Consider the following 17252-nt stretch of genomic DNA (forward strand, 5'->3'; position numbering starts at 1 on the left):
CCGGTCACGGTTGGGAGCCGAGCGGGGCTTGCTTGTCCTCCGGAGGTTCCTCTCCCTCAGCTTTTTACCATTCTCCTGCAAAGAAATACACTTTTTTCCCTCCCCGGCTTAAGAGCGGTGCTGCCGGGAAGCCGCAGTCTTGCCTTTGGAATGCGTCGGGGATTGCACCACATGGCAGGTGGCACTAAAACATTTTTGCAGGGGAAGAAAATCCTGTCCCAACCTAACAGCAGGATGTTTGTGTCCCCACCGCCGTGCAGAGAGGAGGTGGGGGGGTGGAGGGGGATGGAGGCTGGCAAGTCCCCCGTAGCTGGCTTTGCAGAGCTCTTGTCCCAGTTTCTTGCTGGACCTGAAGGATATATTATATTTGAGGCAATTATATTTTTAACTGGAGCCTGTTGATAGGCGGGGAGGGTGGGGAGAAGGCTATGAGGGCTGTTTTTGCATCCCTCACTTGTAACAGTGAGTTCACAAGTATCGATGTTTTCACGACAATAGTAGATCAACACAGGAAAACTTGTTTTATTGCTGTTGAATGACAGAATTACTGCAGTGTGCACTGCCTGGGAGAGTAAAGTCCTGGTATGAGACCTGCAGAAATATGGAGAGATTGAAGATAAGAGTTTAGTTTTCAATGCTTGCCTTATAGGAATAAAACATATGACAGGTTACACGTGCAAAATACAATACTTCCTTAATTTGTAGTTTCTCTGCTGAGGTATGTTGGGTCATTAAACATAAATTAACTGGGCTGTATACATTGTTTAATCTTAAATACAAGGGTGTAGTTGAATGGGTTTGACAGACTTTAGCAGTCATATAGTAGAGCTGTATAAAAGCGTTGCACAGGTTACTGTGTCCTTTTATTAAGAAATATCTTTCACATGAGCATTCTGTTCTTTATTCTCTGTTCTTTGGCTCTGTCAAAGTGTGATCAGAATTTTCAAATATGGGTACGTAATGATTACACATCTGCTCTGCTGCTGTATTTGAGCAGGCATGCATGGTTTTTCATTAACATAATGTGCAAATTTATATCGTGAATATCGTTTATGTTATATCATGAGGAGGGATGCATATTGAACTCCACCAGTAAAGAAAAGGAGTTGCTTTGCATGTGCTGCAATTTTAAAGAAATAAAGGGCTCAGCTGTTCTTAGCCTACTGTTAGAAGATTTTTGGTGAGTTCAGCTTAAATAGCATGCATTTCTTAAAACTGCTGTGACCCAAATGTGCAAATACTAATATTTCATAAAAGAGTAAGGCTGGTCAATTCTTGTAGCAAGATTAACCAATGTACTTGTCCAGTTTTTTTTAAAATAGAGGGGTTTAGTTCTGGTGAAAGAAGGGACTTGCTGCTATAGCTGATGAATACTCCTGTAAGTGCCACAGAGTTACATAACTCCCCAAATGTAATAGGAAATTAATTTGCTCAATTCCTTGTCCATTGCATTTTAAAGGTTGCCTCTACACCATCTAGCCCGTTCCTCTTCTGTTTTCCCCCTCCCCACAGTCTCCATTGTGCATGTAATACTTCCAAAGTTTGTCATCGTGAATTTCCTGTTTTGCTGTGTCAAAACTTTCAAAGATTGTGCAACTGTGTTCAGACCAGATGAAACAATTTTGTATTGGAAGCAATTTCAGACATGTGGCACATGAGTTGCTTTACAGTCCATGTTAATGGTTTTCTGTATGTTCTTCTAAAAATCTTTCAGAAAAGATACGGTTCAGAAAGACTAGAGATACGGAAAGTATGTCAATTAAAAAAAAACATAACACAAACAACAAACAAAAACCCTTGCACACATATATATATATGTATATGTCATTTTATTAATCTGCAAATGGTGATGCATACTATTTAGGATATTCCTGCCATGGCTTGTTCCACACTCTGTGCCTTTAGAGACCTTTTTTTCTCCGCAGTAAAGAGTTACCTAGTTTCAATTGAGGCTGAGTTTGGTGTACCTCTGCGTTGGGATAGTAAATTGCGGGGTTTTAACCACCCTTAAACTGAATGGTTAAATATACTTCCGTGTATGTTTACTGTATTATTATATTAGAATGTAATAAAATGCTCTGTTGTTTATTTAGTTCTCAAGATGAGGTATTTAAAAATGAGGAATTTCTAGAAAGTGGGAGAAAAATTTAATAAAAAAGAAGCCAGCAGATGAATCATTTAGACTATGGAGCTGTCTGTTGTAGGCTGCTTTAAATGTCTAATGTGAGTGTGACTCTGAACACCCTAATATAAGAACCTGACTTTATTTTGTAGTCAGTGGATGAGGAGAGAGGGGCATTTTCTGCAGGTAGCTTAAGCCACCCAAGGTACGTGCTTAAACTTAGAGCAAAAGTTCCTGTGTGTTTGGAAGTATTGTGTGCAGTGTTGGAAGAAGGACGTTCAAACAGCCAACTTGGGTATTTTTCAGGATCCGTTTTTAAAAACTGAAAGTACTTGGACATGCAAGTAAGGCTTCAGTTCCAAAACTTCGACAAACATCGATATGTACCCTCAGATTGTTCATTACTAAGTCACATAACAATTGCTGTGACATCTGTTGTGTGAAATGCTGTTTCATTTATTCTTGCAACAGTTTTGTATATTCATACAACATAGTCTTTTGCATGAAAAGGATTTTGTAACAAGGTCTACATGAAAACACGTGTGGGTTCCTGAAGTATCAGTGCTGTAGCAGTACTTCGTGTAAGGAGAGGGGCCTGGAGAATGCAGCATCTTGCAGTGGGGAGCTCCTGAATGGAGATGGGGATTGATCGGTGACTCACAGTTTAGCTGGAGCATCGCTTTGTTTCTTGGGTGTGCTGGAGGGAAGTCTCAGCAAACAGCACTAGTTCAGCCAGCTCTAAGCTAAACTCTTTGCTTCTGTGTGTTTTGATGATCTTTGCCATCAGTTTCTAAAATGCTGTGAAGACAGACTCTGTGTACTCTTAGGAATTTACTTCATTGTTGTATTTTTTGCAGCAGTTCTTTGTGTATTGTGTTGATACCTTTGTAAAAGAAGGGCTTCGGTTTAATTGCTTTGCAGGCTATCTGTATTGCCTAGTTTAATTTGGAAAGGAATTGAACAGCCAAGATTTAGTCTTCCTCAGAATCTTGCATAAGAATTTTTTTGGCTTTTTTTTGTTCATGGACTGTTGGGTTATATAGTCCTCCCAGCACCTGTGATTTCTTCCTGTTTCGACCCACAGTTGTAGCAACACCGACTCTGAATTTCCTGGGTATTATGAAGATACTGAGATAATTCCCTTCTTTTTAAACTATCAGAGAAATACTATGGATTTAAGAATTTTTAAAACATTAGGCTCCAGAGGAAATGAAGTAACAACCCTAAATATCACCTTTGTAGTAACAGTTCTTCTGTGGATTTTTTTCCCCAATGTGGGTCTTAAGGCTTAGTAATCCCTGATCACAGTGTGCAAGTGCTTCCAAAGTATGTATGCACTTGGAGGGACGGGTGCCTGCTTCTCTGGTAAGGTGTGGTAGATACGTGAGGAGTGATATGAAAAGAACTATAAAACTGAGTGGGATGAAGCAGCCATACAGGTAGGATTAGCAGAACACATGTGAGGAAGGGGCATCGAGTAAGAGATGGACATGCATAGAAAAGCCATGAGCGGAGTTCTGAAAGCAAAGACAAGTAGTTTGAACTTCATGGGTACCTCACATATTAAGAAATGAAATTAATGTGAGCACATCTATCCCATAGGGAGATTTTTATTGCAACTTTTTAGAAGCAGAAGCCAATGTAGCAGAGGAGAATAAGATTTACAACTTTTTATAGTGTGTTGGGAGGGTAACTTAATGAAATGCGTTACAGACTGAACTCAAAAGTGACTGGTGTTAATGATAAACTGTCAGGTACTAGCAACTGTGTTTTTTCTGTCTATAATTAGGGATGCATAAATTAACTCCAAAGGTACCACTGAAGAGATTCAGTTAGCTTGGGTATTTGCATAGGCGCTAGTGATGAGCAGCATACTATTTAGCAAAATAGTCTTTGCACAAAAATTAACATGCTGATTATCTAATGTTTAAATAAATTGCACTCTTCTGTGTGTACTTCAGTTCCTGAGACTACTTCACATGTTACTTCTAACTTAGAAGATGTAAGTTGAATCAGTGGATATGTTCTCGAAAAGAATTGTTTTATTCTAGCTCTTACATTCTGGGTTCAATTTGTAGTTTTAGCTCAGTCAGAGTGAGATGGATGCAGGTCGTGTGCTGTAGTGCAGTACTATGTAAGAGGTTAAAAAATGTGGAAGCTGTGATAAATTCTGAATTTGCACTGCTCTTGTTTTAAAAGGGATTTAAAACTGTGGATCATGCAATTTTTTCCCAATTGGGCTTTTTTAGCTGAAATGTGATCAGTGTAATGCAGCTGTTTTAAGTCTGTGATGAAAGCCAGCTTAGTGTTCTTTAAAACGTTCTGCAGCGCGACAGCTGTTCTGTAGCTCTGTGTTCCGTACTCGTGAAAACCATTAGGCAGTTATCTGTATTGGCAGAATATTACTCAGCATGCCTCTGTCGTTAGGGAAATAGTCTTTAGGCCTCAAATGTGACTGAACTTAGAATTCTTCTGACTTGAAGAGTAACTCTAGATTGTGAATGTGCAGTAATATAAAATTTTCTTTCCTGGGCTTGTGTGCAATGTCGTTGTCCTGGTTAAACAGTCTCAGTTCTGCTGATTGCAATTCTCCTTGGAGGTTGTACATGTACTACAGTGGAATGATGACTTGATACGACCCCCAAAATGTCATTAAAAAGAAGGTGAAATTAAATTTCCTTTGGAGTCTGAAAGAGCTTGTGATAGGTCTGATGACTCTGAAATCTCTAAAGAGAATCTTGTGGAAACCAAGAGAGAAATTTGACTCTGTAGCTGTGAAGGGGGTTAATATCCCCTTTTCAGGATGAGAGAGATACTGGTATGTGCTGCCTTTTGTACCCAAAATGTTTGAAAGCTGGTAAAGATTCATGACTAATTCACAACAGCATGTGTTGAATTATGATGACTAATCTTATTTTTGCTGTAAATCTAGAAAACACCTTGAGTATCATTAAAATATTGTCATATAATTGCAGCCTGAATTAAGTATGTTTGTATATTGGAAAAAAAAAAAGCTTAAAATTGAATTCTGTTTTCTGTAGTGTTGCGGCTTAAATATCGATATTCCAGTGGTGCGTGAGGACTTGCTGAAGCTCATTTGAAATCAAGATTAAAAAATGCATACTTAATGACTTCTTTTGCGTGCCCAGGCTGTGTAAAAGATAACTGGTGTGTGGAAGTGGTTTATAACAGGCGTTCTTTGAGACAGTATGGTGTAGCTTGAGAAATTCAACTATGACAGCGTAGTGTTCCTGTGTGACCTTCTGGCTAGCTGGATCTTCGTGTCTTTTCCAGAGAGCTATTTCCACTGTGTGTGTGCAGGTGCCCCTTTATAGAGAAGGAGATGCTTTTCTTCCATCGTGCATAGTGGGTTTTTCCATTCTCTTGCAGGACTTTGGGGAAGGATCGCTGTTTGTAGAAACAAGCTTGTATTTTGTTTTCTATTTCTCATAAATCTTGTATAGCAAGTTCCTTGGAAACTGAACAACTTTGAGATAAGGAGTCTTTTTGCGAGTTACTTCCAGTTAGTTGCTTTAAAAATAAATGATAACTACATTTATTTCAGATAGCTGCTTTGGTGGGGGTTGGGGGGTAAGGGTTGTATGTGCAATTGTGGTTTTGTTCTGGGACTACCTTTGTGATCTAGTTTTGAACTTTCTGTTAATTAAGCTGCTTCACACTTTACATTTATTAATGTATAGCTTTCCTTTTCACTTGATGTTTATCAAGAACTAGTGCATGCTCACTTTTAAATGGAATCAGGAGTTAGCACCAAATAAAATGCAGCGGGAAAATAAACAAATATTGTCCTTTTCTGACTTTCTCTATTCCATACTTTCCCCTTGTTTGTTATCTTGAATCAAGTGTAACCTTGATTTCACATCCTTTTTCTTCTCCTCCTTCCTTTTTGACAAACCAAAGCTGTTTTAGATAAGAACATCAAAGAAGAGGAGAAAGAGGAGTATTTACAGTTAAATACCTACATTTCTTTAGTCCTCACATATAAGCCCTAAGCTCTGGAAAATTTTATGCAGTGTATCAGAAATTTAACGTAGTTCTTCATGTGTTAAATTTTTGGTTGTTTTAAAAGTGTCAGGCTTTTGCTTCTTAATATTATAAAGAAATAGGCTGTAATAGAACTTGTTCATTGAAACACTGATTTTACAGTACAAAATAGCAACTCTCTCTATATATGAAGTTACCAAATAGGATGGAGTTAGTCTTCGTAGGTTCTAAGAAGAAACATTATTTATACATATGGGTTTTATGTATGAGTTCCTGCTAAAGGGACAAGTTTTAGTAACGTACAGCTTAACATCACTAATTCACATGCATTTTTCTATAACGGGAGTTTAGGATTAGATACGATTTACCAAAGAGGTTTGATTTCAGCTTCAATTGTGATTAATAGCCATCATTTTTTATTTTATTAGGCACGGGCCTTGGGTTTTTGTATGGACTTAAACCATAAAGGTAGTATCTTGAGCATACCATTTTGTGATGAAGTGTCGTGTATGAAAATACATTTAGGAATACAGTTGATATTTACAAGTGTTCTTCCTCTCTCCAGACTCTTATTGCCCTATTTATGTTTAAGAGCACTACTATTTTTAGACAGAAAAATCACAAATGTTTCTTTTTTTCTACAAAACTTAACTTTACTCTGTGAACAAGACTAATCTAGTAAACATTTTCTGTAAAACCCAACAGTTGTGTAAATATGTGGGGATTGGGGGGGTGCAGGTTGTGGACCAGAATGCCTAGAGATTATTTTCATTGCAGAAATGGAGAAAGAGGGTTGCCTGTGACTCGGTGTCCAGATAGCTGCTATCTGGAGTTGCTAAGTGTGGATTTGAAGGTGTTTATAAATAATTAATTTTGATAATTTGATTACTCTTTATTGTAGTTCTGCCTTTGACACAAAAACTGGGTTGCGTGTGGCTGTAAAGAAGCTGTCCCGACCATTTCAGTCTATCATCCATGCCAAAAGGACCTACCGAGAGCTACGGCTACTTAAGCACATGAAACACGAAAATGTAAGTGCAAGATGGTATGAAAAGTTGGTCTAAAGTTGGACTATCCAGAGAGGATCCAGCATGATTGCATTTGTGGATCTTGTTGCATACATTTTTCTAATAAAAATACAAAGCTTGTAGTAGTCCAAGGGATTATGGGTGTAGAAAAGCATGCAGATTAAAAAAAAAAAAAAGGCAAGAAACCCAAAACACCAAAAAACCCCCCAAAACTCACATATAACCAATTTTGTATTAAAAAGTCTTAATATTTCCTGCAATAATCTGGAAATTACTGCTTAGCAGGTTTATGTTGTCTTAAGGATTTAGGACACAGGTGATGTCACTTACATTCTCCTGCTTGCTTGCTGTAGTAAGCTGTAGGTTTTGTTATGTTAAGAATTTATTTAAAAAAGAAAATCTCAAAGTTTGTTTTTAGTGTCTTCCAGAGAGTTTTTCATAGTTGTTGTTTTTTTTAGCTTGCCTATGTCAGAAGAGAGTGGTGTAGATGTTCACTAGATTCCTGTAGGTGAAATAGGGAGGAAAAAAGGGGGTGGTGAGGGGGTGGAAATCTGATGGCTTTTCATACAAGCCATCCACTTAAATCATCAACAGGGAAACAAAATAGGATGTGATAAATGTTACACTGAGCTATTTGTTTGATATAACCTCTGTTTGGTATAGATTGACAAGTTCTGTGTGTTTGTGACATTAACACACCAACGTACTTATATTGTATACTGTTTGGAGCAAATATCACGTGCAATGGTGCAGAAAGTCATAACCTCTCCTGTGTAGAGTCGTCGGAATGTCAAGAGGAAAGGAAGGCTCCTGATTTCTTTTGTCCAAGCAAACTTCAATTTAGCAGAAGGGAAATACTGTTTTGGAAGTGGGCTGAGCAAACCTAGGACCTTTATCTAGCACAAAAAGCCAAACAAGCCTAATTGCATTGGCAGGTTCTACTTGGAAGGTCTGTTCAGGACTTCTGTTGTGGCAGTGGTGGTTGTGTGTTGTGGCTTCTAACCACTGCAGTCAGCAGCTGGTATCCCTTAAATCTGCTCGGTGTTTTTAGTGTGGCTAACGTAATTGGAACTTCTGATGTGTATATCTACTATTGTCAACAATACTTCCTCAGTGCCTCTGTATGATACCATTGTCTCAAAGTAGAGGTAGCATTTGATCCTGCCTAATATCCAACCCCTGGACTTTTTTCTGGACCTTTTCTTGTACTTAAGACGTTCTCCAAACAGGAAAGCTTTGAACATGTGTTACCAAAAAAAATAAAAATCAGCATATCAGTCCCTTTTGTCTAAGCTAACAAGGTTAAGCAATGAAAATTAGATTGTGACTGGTGCTGCAACAGTTCTTCGTCTGGCATTCATTAATGTTTTTGGGTTAGTATTGCAAAGAGCCTATGTAGCTTTGAGATAAAAGGAAGTTAAGTTGTTTATATACAGAATATCAGTTCATCGTACTGTCATCTATCTGTGGGAAGTTTATCTAGGTTGTGGTTTAAAAATCCTGCGGATGCTGAGATGTTCAGAGCTGGTTCAGGCAGGCTTATTAGTGCTAGTGTCTTCACTATTCAGATCTTGGTTCGGAAGTAAACTATTTGGTTTTACGTGGCACAGAACACACCAGTAAATCTGGAACGTATGTCAGTTTAAGGGGCTTGAGCATAGGATGGTTTTCTATATCCTGTATTGTCTGGTACATGAAGATCTTGAGCAAATAAATGGACCTGCAGAGCACTTGAGCGTGTCTGCATTGTAATTTCAAGTTCCAGGAGGCCTTGTTAGCTTGCGTAAAGCACAACATTGAGCAGATGGGAGAGCAAATGGGTTTGTTGTCATATGAAGAAATTGTAAGCTCTGTGACATCCTAAAATGCTGGGAGGGGAAAGCAAAAGGTTAGGAGGTGGATTCTGTATCTACTGGTGTTCGCACTTACTGGTGTTCACACTTCCATAGAATTGAGTCAGTGATGCACTGCAGAATGACTATATAAGTGTTTGTGAAACTCGATGAAAGACATGGATTTTGCTACTGTGCTTTACAGTGTAGCAAGATAAAAATGATAAATGAAGAAGATCTGAGGTCTAGATAGCACAGTCAGTTTTTGTTTTTCCATGCTAAGCTGTGTGAATAACGCTGGGGTTTTTTTTCTGTAAAAACTGGTATGGAAGAGTCCACTGGAAGAAACTGGAAGCATGAGAATTATTATATAGGATGGATGTGCATGTTAGAATTTGAAGATAATGTCTGTCTGGAAATGGAGTTGCTGTGATGTATATCAAGACAGACAGGAAAGTGTTCTCTCTCTTCAGTTTCCTCAATAAAATGCAATCTGTGATGTATACTGTAGATTAGACAGAGGCTTTTATTTCCTACCCACTTGATCTTTTTCCCAAAATCATAGTCTAGGTTCCTCGAAGATTTTGTATTTAATTCTCTGCTTAGAAATAACTCAGTTGAGTCTGACATCCTTGACAAGTGTAAACAATGGGACAAAAAGGATGGTGTGAAGGGGAACACGGGAATCCAACTCTTGGTTTCATATGGACACTCGAACCATTGCTGAAGTTGCTGAAATGTGCATGATGCTTGTGTACCCGAGACAAGTGACACACTGACTTCAAAATGGAAGAGCAGTTTTTTGGAGGTGGATGAAGAGAACCTGTCCCTTTATCTCATATATTCATAAAATATTATTTGCTATTAAGGAAATTAAGAATTAAAAGCATATTCCAGAGAAAATTAGAACAATCTTTATCAACCAGATGGATTTATTTTCTGCTCTTCAGGCAGAAAATACAAATGACAGTGTGAAGCTGTTGTGAATATTTGGTCTTCAGTGCATTGCACTGTTTTCCTGACTTATTTTCTAGTGTAGTCATTCTTGTTCATTGCTTGTGTTACAGATCCTTGAATTTTTCTAGCTGTTACTGAGCAGAAGTGAAACAAATACAGTCTCCCAATTCTGATTTTAGTATGTGCTCAACAGTGTAACTAAGAATTGAGCAGGAAGCAAATGGTTTTGTCTGGTGGTTGTTTTTTTTTCTCATCCATTTATTTGCTGAATAGACTTTAGTTGTTTTTTGAAATAAGGTATTCTAAACCGATGTTTACACCTGCCTTTGTTATGGCTCCTGTTTGATGCTTTAAGAGGATGGCTGGTGTGAAAAGACAGCTGTATATTTTTATCCTTAATTTTTTTTAATACAAGAATTGAATGTTTGTTTCTGATCTTGTATGAATACTAATTTGTCTACATCTGAATGATTCATGTAGTTGAAAATGAAACATCTACTGGAATAAGTAGTTTCTGTTCCACGAAGGATCTTAGTAACTGTGTCATATTATACTGTGATTGTATTTCACAGCTTTTTCACTCTGCCATTTTCTTTCTAGGTGATTGGTTTGTTGGATGTGTTCACCCCTGCCAAGTCACTAGAAGAATTCAATGATGTGTAGGTAACTTCTCTGAAGACTGCAACAGAACATCTTTTGTATCTTCCTTACATCTCCCAGATTATTATAGAAATATTTGCCACCTTAATTTGTCTGCCGTCGTTCTCAAATGATTCTGAATTCCAACACAAAATATACTAAGACATCCTAAACTATTGGACTCTTCAAACTTGTTCACTTGTCTTTTATCGACCAAGGCTGTAGGAATCGGCATATTAATCTGCTATGTTGTTTAAAATGTCATGAGTTATATTTCATTCAGCAACATGCTTTGGGACAGTCAGCCCTGCTACTGGTGCTTCATAGGGAATTTTTATCCTAATCCTGTTGCAGGGATTGCTTCATAGCCTATGTGTTTCCCTTTGTTCATAGGTACTTGGTGACACACCTTATGGGAGCAGATTTGAACAACATTGTGAAATGCCAGAAACTCACCGATGACCATGTGCAGTTCCTCATATACCAGATTCTTCGGGGACTGAAGGTACTTGCACCTGTCCTACCTGAATGTTGATAGCGCATCAATGGGAGGTGGAAGTTCTTGATGAATGTCATATCCTTAGAGACTCATATGAATACATAGTGGGGCCTCTGTAGCTTTCCTAATGTATCGTAGGATAACCTATTATTGTTGTTCCTTCCTTTCATACCTCTTTGGAGCTCTGTATCAGTAAAGCTATGTATCATTTAAGAAGATATTTCTATAAGTTGCTAGGGGCAGAGTCTGGAAAATTATGAAGTATGCTGCCCTCTAATCTGCTATGAATACTCAGTTTCTTCAGTTCTGTTCACTTGCGTTGTTCCACTTGTGGTGGCAGTGCTCCCTGGGTGTTCCTAAGGAGAGACAAAGTGAAACACCTACCCGCTTGAAACCCGTAGAGACACACTCGGTTCCTTCTACAGAAAGCTGTAGCATTTGAATTATGTGGGATGGGGTCAGGCGGTATTGTCTAGTGAAGGAAAGAGAAGGAGGGTGCCTGGACTGTTATATAAAATTTGTCATCTTGCCTTACAGTACATCCATTCAGCTGACATAATACACAGGGTGAGTATTCATCCGAAGATTGCTTCCTGTACTGAACCAATGTCTTTAAAAAATGTCACACAGAATCTTACAGTGTAGCACCTGTAGAGAAGAAATTTTCCGTGAATTATTTCAGTTAAACGGTCAAAAGGTTAAACATGGGAAGTGGTTGTCACGATCCATAGTTTCTATTCCTGCTTATGTTTGACTTGTATCTTTGTGAAATAGGTTCTCTATTTGTTAAATACACATCTACAGCACTGGTGTTGCAATAAGTCTTTATATGTTTTTGCTTATATACGACACCTCTGAGGACCGCAGAAGAGAAAGCTGACTCTGGGATAAAATAATTTTCCCGAGTATGGAGGGTTGATATTTACAGCCAGTTAGAATCTATTTTCTATCTGCATTTACATTTTTGTCTACTTTAGACTTGTGAAACAACATATATGCTGATGTTAATGCTGATGTTGTTTAATTTTTTAGGATTTAAAACCTAGTAACCTAGCTGTAAACGAAGACTGTGAGCTAAAGGTAACGTAATCACAAGGTCTGATTGTTTTGACTGTGATTTGAGTGAATGCCTTGTGGATGTCCCTTGAAGTTAAAGGGACAAAATCATTCCTTGTGGAAATACTTTTGTGGCCCAACGTAATTGTGACCTTCTCAGCTGTAAAGGGCTGTAAGGATGTGTTTTCTGTAGCTGTTCACGTGTTTTTAATGAATCGTCTTGAAAGTGAAGCGGTAACAGCTTTAGTTTGGGTTTAGTTGTTTTGGAGAGAAGATAATCCAGACATAATTCTGATTGTTGGGTCCTACGCTGTTCTAGGCTAGTGTCTTTTAACAGGTTGTGAAATTTAGTTTCATAACTGCTTTTGCAGTTGCACCACCTCTCCTCCACCCAATCCAATAACTGCCTAGTTATTTGCTCTAACTAGTTTGCATTGTTCCACTGCAGTAGTTGGTGGATGTCTTTCTTGTTCTGTAGATCCTGGATTTTGGCTTGGCCCGACACACGGATGATGAGATGACCGGCTATGTGGCTACCCGGTGGTACAGGGCTCCTGAGATCATGCTGAACTGGATGCATTACAACCAGACAGGTAATGCATTTAACTGACACGGGGCTTTTCAGTTCCTGAATTGTGGAAAAAAGAGGTTGTCCTTTGTACGTGCTCCTTTCCATTTGACCACATAAATTGATAGTCATGGTAATTAGACTTCAGTAATGGTGATTAAAAGAAGGAAGGCATAGATTAGTATTTGAACCAGATGTAAATTAAGAATCATTGTGATAGCATTCACAAGATTTCTTTAAATTTGCACCTTTGAAATTGCAATCAGCAAAATGTTGTCAGCACTTACCCTTTATTTTTCCTAGCGCAGTGTTTTTTACAGTAAGTGAATGGAATGTATCTGGATGAGGAGAAGGTGCGTTTCTGGGAAGCTGCTGGGAATGTGCTGAAAAATGTCAAGTTATAGTGTGAAGAAATGCTAAAAAGTATATAAATTTCCCTTCCTTTCCTCTCTTCTTAGCCATTTCTTCACAGTTTTATCTTCCTCATGGTTTCCAGTATCTTCTCAGCAACACACTGTGCTTCCCTGCAATACTTCCAGATCAGACACAGAGAAGAAGAGCAAATTCTGAGAATAGTTCTTGTACAGGAGAGCATATGGATCAAAGAAAATAATGTGCTACTCTGATTTCATATCTCTCTACTGCTTCTTCTTTTCTCTTTTCCTCTTGCATGTATATGGACTTGTCTTGTATCTCTAGTATAATAGTTGGTGGTTGTTTGGGTAGAATTTATGTACGGCCATATGCAAATTCGTTCCTCAGAGTTGTCTTGAACAGGTTTCTTCCTCTTTGTGTAGATTCCTCCTCAGCTCTTCGGTGTTCAATGCATGTTATGCTCTGGAAGGAAAATTTGCCTGATCTAGTGTTCCGTTATTTGGACAAGTTTTAGTTGACGTCGTTACTGAACAGTATCAGTTAGCTTGCAGCGTACCTCAGATTGTTTCAACGCCATAAGACTGTTTAAGGATAAAGTTGTTTGTACTTGTTGGATAGAGTGATTCTATTGAGACTTTATTTTTCTGCATTATGTTGTTTTGTTTTTTATTTTATTTTGTTCAGTTGATATTTGGTCAGTGGGATGCATTATGGCTGAACTGTTGACTGGAAGAACATTGTTCCCTGGTACAGACCGTATCCTTTAAAAGTAATATTTTTTTTTCTGAAATGGAAGTTAGAGATCTTCACTTTTACATACTTCGCAAGAAAAGAAGTTCTGGGTTTGTTTGGTTGTAGTTTTTTTGTTTGTTTGTTTTTAAATTAATGGCTTCTTTTACTCACAGTATGATGAGGTGAGTTCTTGATTTTGCTGCACATGAAACAGTCACAATGTGCAAGAAGGCAAATTTATTCCTCTTTATTGTCTATTAGCATCACTAGAATTACTCTAATGTTGTTTGTTTCTGGGAGTTACTTTCCTTTAAGTTTATTTCAAATCATTGCTCTTTGAGTTTGTAGAGAAAAACTGCATGGAGTAGGCTGTCTGCTATGAATCCTCTCACGCTTCAGGTTTCTAGCAAATGTGAAGCATCCCTTCTGGCCTCTCTTCTGTATCCTGGTGGTATGCTGTGAAAGCAGTGGGTTTGCAGATTTGTTAGTGCCAAGGATCTCATTCCAAATTGCTCTGAAGTGTTTAGGTTCCGCTTCCATGCTTGAGTGTAAACAGATTGCGAGCCTTCTTTTACTGTGTGCTTGTATTGATGTGAAGAATCAAGCTTGAATAACATCTTTCCAAAATTATTTTTTTGCTGCGCCAAAGTGGGCTAGATAGGACACTTTGGCAAATTTATGAGAGACCAGTGAGAGTTGGTCATGATTTTCCCCAGGAAATTAGAACTGAGACTTGATGCAAATTGTCATACTTACAACTCCTGTTTGTTCAGCCACACACCGTATAGGGGTAACTTACTACTGGCAAGATTTTTTTTTTTTTAATTGCCTAAAAATTTGACTTCATTTGTCAGAGAAAATTACATTGCCCACCTCTTACCAAAGTTTATTTTTTCAAGCCCAGTTTGTTTAATTTAATAACTTTTATTAATTTATTAGTATTTATATCTGTTAATTCAAATATATTATCATTTGATTAAAAGAAAACTAGTTTTGGAAGTGTTGATTCGAGTTTTGACAGTTTCATCTGCCTTTTCAATGTGCTTTAACTTTACCCTTATTTTTCTCTTTTTCTGCCTGTCTCTACCTCATAATCTCTCTTCAAATTTGTTGAACTTCCTGTACTTTACTGTTTAGTCATCTCTGCCGTATTTTTCCATTGTCAGGGACAGAAGCAGAACTAATGTGAAAATGGCCTAGAAGCTAGAAGAAAAGTTGCCATATTTCTGTTGGCTGATTTAGCACATATAATTTGGTTTGGGCAGATTTTGTTTGTTTCCGTCAAGAAAAAATGGGAAATCAAAAATTAGTGATTCAAACAAGCAAAAGTCTTTAAGCTGTTGCCACTGTTTAACCCTAGTAACACTTTAGACTTTAAAAATCTTCATACTTGCACGTAAAACATTTGCTAACAGGATTTGCAATATGTAAGAAATGCTTCACAATGTGTTCTTTAAGAATTGAACAAAACGGTTCTCTTCCAAGCCTATGAAGTTTTTTCTCCAGCTGTGTTCTTAGCTGTGAATTACAGCCAGTAATATTTGCAATGCAAAATAAATTTAGGATCTGAATTGTTTCCTTTGTCATATTAAGATACTTTACTAATCTATACCTCCTAGCAGATGCTTGTGATTCTTTACCTTAAATGCTCATTTTCTTTTGCAAATAGTAGTAATGCTTTTGAATTAAATGCTTTTTCTGTTCTGCATTGGTTAGATTTTAAGAAAAATAAAGCCTAATCCTTTCCCATTGTAGATAAAACTCTGTAGTACTATAGTTCTTACAGCTTGTGTGTGTGCTTCCCCACGGAGTAATGTATATGCTGTTTGATCACGAGGTTAGAACTGTAAGGGGAGCAGGGTTTGTGGTTACGAATCTTGTTTGTGCATGTTAACGCTTATCCAAGGATCTAGAAAGGCACCAAGGTGTCAGCTTTCGCTCCAGGTTTGCTGACATCTAAAGGCAGCAAGCAGAAGATTCCAATGGGTTCTAGCTTCTTCCTTCTTCCTGTCTTGAAAGGCTCTTTGAGATCTTTATATATGCATGATTTTTGGAGACAGTTCTAGGAATTTTCGAGATGTAGATCCTGTTGGGTACTTAATAATTTCTCCTAATAATTTCTTTGTACCCACAGATTTGCTGAGGCAGGTGTTCCTCCTGCAGTGTCGCTATGCAGTTGCTGACTTACTGACTTTGCCATTAATATTAACATACTTAATTCAATGTATGTTTGCCATGCTTCTAGTAGCCAAGGATATAGTATATCCAAATCCACTGTAGTTCTAGGGAATTCACTTTGTAATTGGAGGCAATGTGACTGTGTGTTCAGGAAGCTGGAAACTGCTCCCATTTCACAACTGAAAATTTGATGTTCTTGCTTTTTGGCCCGATTACGCTGATTTTTCTCAACTATATAGCTTCACATTACCCACATGAAATCGATAGTGACAGAATAGGTAATGCTTTCTCAGGTTGATCATCCTCCTTGTTTGAAAGATTGGTCCCTTTCAGCAGGGATTTAGCAGAAATGGTGTGATGTTATTTACAGTCCATCAGTTGTTTCTTTATACAGCCCTGAGATGCGTATATAACTTGTAAGGGGCTTCAGTATAGGCAAGATGTACAGTTAATTGAATCTGGTAAGTAATAAAGTTGTGTTCTAAGATGATGATCTTCCATGCTGTCTATGATAATTATGCCACTGGTAAACTAATGATGAATTTAGTTTTGAGTTCTGAAGGACCTGATCTGTAGAGATTCTGAACATGGCTTTTGCTGACTTAAAGCAAGAATTGTAGATACTCTTGCGGGGGGGGGAACCAAACTGTGATTAATATGGATTTAGCTCTGCAGGATTGTTAACAATATTCCTAACTTAAAACTTAATATAAGTGTCGTGGTTTAGGCCAAATCAACTACTGGGGACCTGGAGGACCCCAGATGGGACTGACAGATGCTCTCCTCTACCCCTCTTCAAAGAGAGAGGCAGAGGAGGGAAAAAGAGACTTATGAGTTTAGAAGGAACTAAACTAATTTAATGAAATACTAATAATAAAATAAAAGGAAATAATGAAATTGAATTGTTCCTATTGTAATAGCTCAAGCTGTGAGCACCCTGCTCTAGTTGATGTCCCTGCCCATGGCAGGGGGCTTGGACTAGATGGCCTTTAAAGGTCCCTTCCAACCCAAACCATTCTATGAATCTGTGATCTATGGGTGGATATAATTGGATGAAAGATGGATTTCTAATATTGGTAAAACCTCTGCCAGGAGACAGAGAAGGGGAGCAAGATTGTGGCAAAGACCAGTCAGAGACAAAAACGATTGAGGTAATGAAAATCAGAGTCCTTTGGGCTTTTAATGTGAGGCATAGAGAGAGGCTTTCTTTTCTTATTATCATATCTGTCTTACGCTGAGATCAGTTTCTGTTAAACATGTA

General features: G+C 38.0%; 1 protein-coding gene across 1 annotated transcript in view; it reads left to right on the forward strand.

Annotated features, from left to right (window-relative positions):
* MAPK14 (mitogen-activated protein kinase 14) overlaps window positions 1–17252 on the forward strand; it is a 28662-nt gene that overhangs the window by 3938 nt on the left and 7472 nt on the right. The window contains exons 2-8 of the mRNA XM_009891734.1: window positions 7029–7158; window positions 10545–10603; window positions 10977–11088; window positions 11620–11649; window positions 12115–12162; window positions 12617–12731; window positions 13766–13837. Of these exons, the coding sequence (XP_009890036.1) occupies window positions 7029–7158; window positions 10545–10603; window positions 10977–11088; window positions 11620–11649; window positions 12115–12162; window positions 12617–12731; window positions 13766–13837 (566 nt within the window). The remainder of the gene's footprint in view (window positions 1–7028; window positions 7159–10544; window positions 10604–10976; window positions 11089–11619; window positions 11650–12114; window positions 12163–12616; window positions 12732–13765; window positions 13838–17252) is intronic.

This window comes from Charadrius vociferus, unplaced genomic scaffold (genome assembly GCF_000708025.1).
Source record: "Charadrius vociferus isolate BGI_N301 unplaced genomic scaffold, ASM70802v2 scaffold819, whole genome shotgun sequence".
Classification (NCBI taxonomy): Eukaryota; Metazoa; Chordata; class Aves; order Charadriiformes; family Charadriidae; genus Charadrius; species Charadrius vociferus.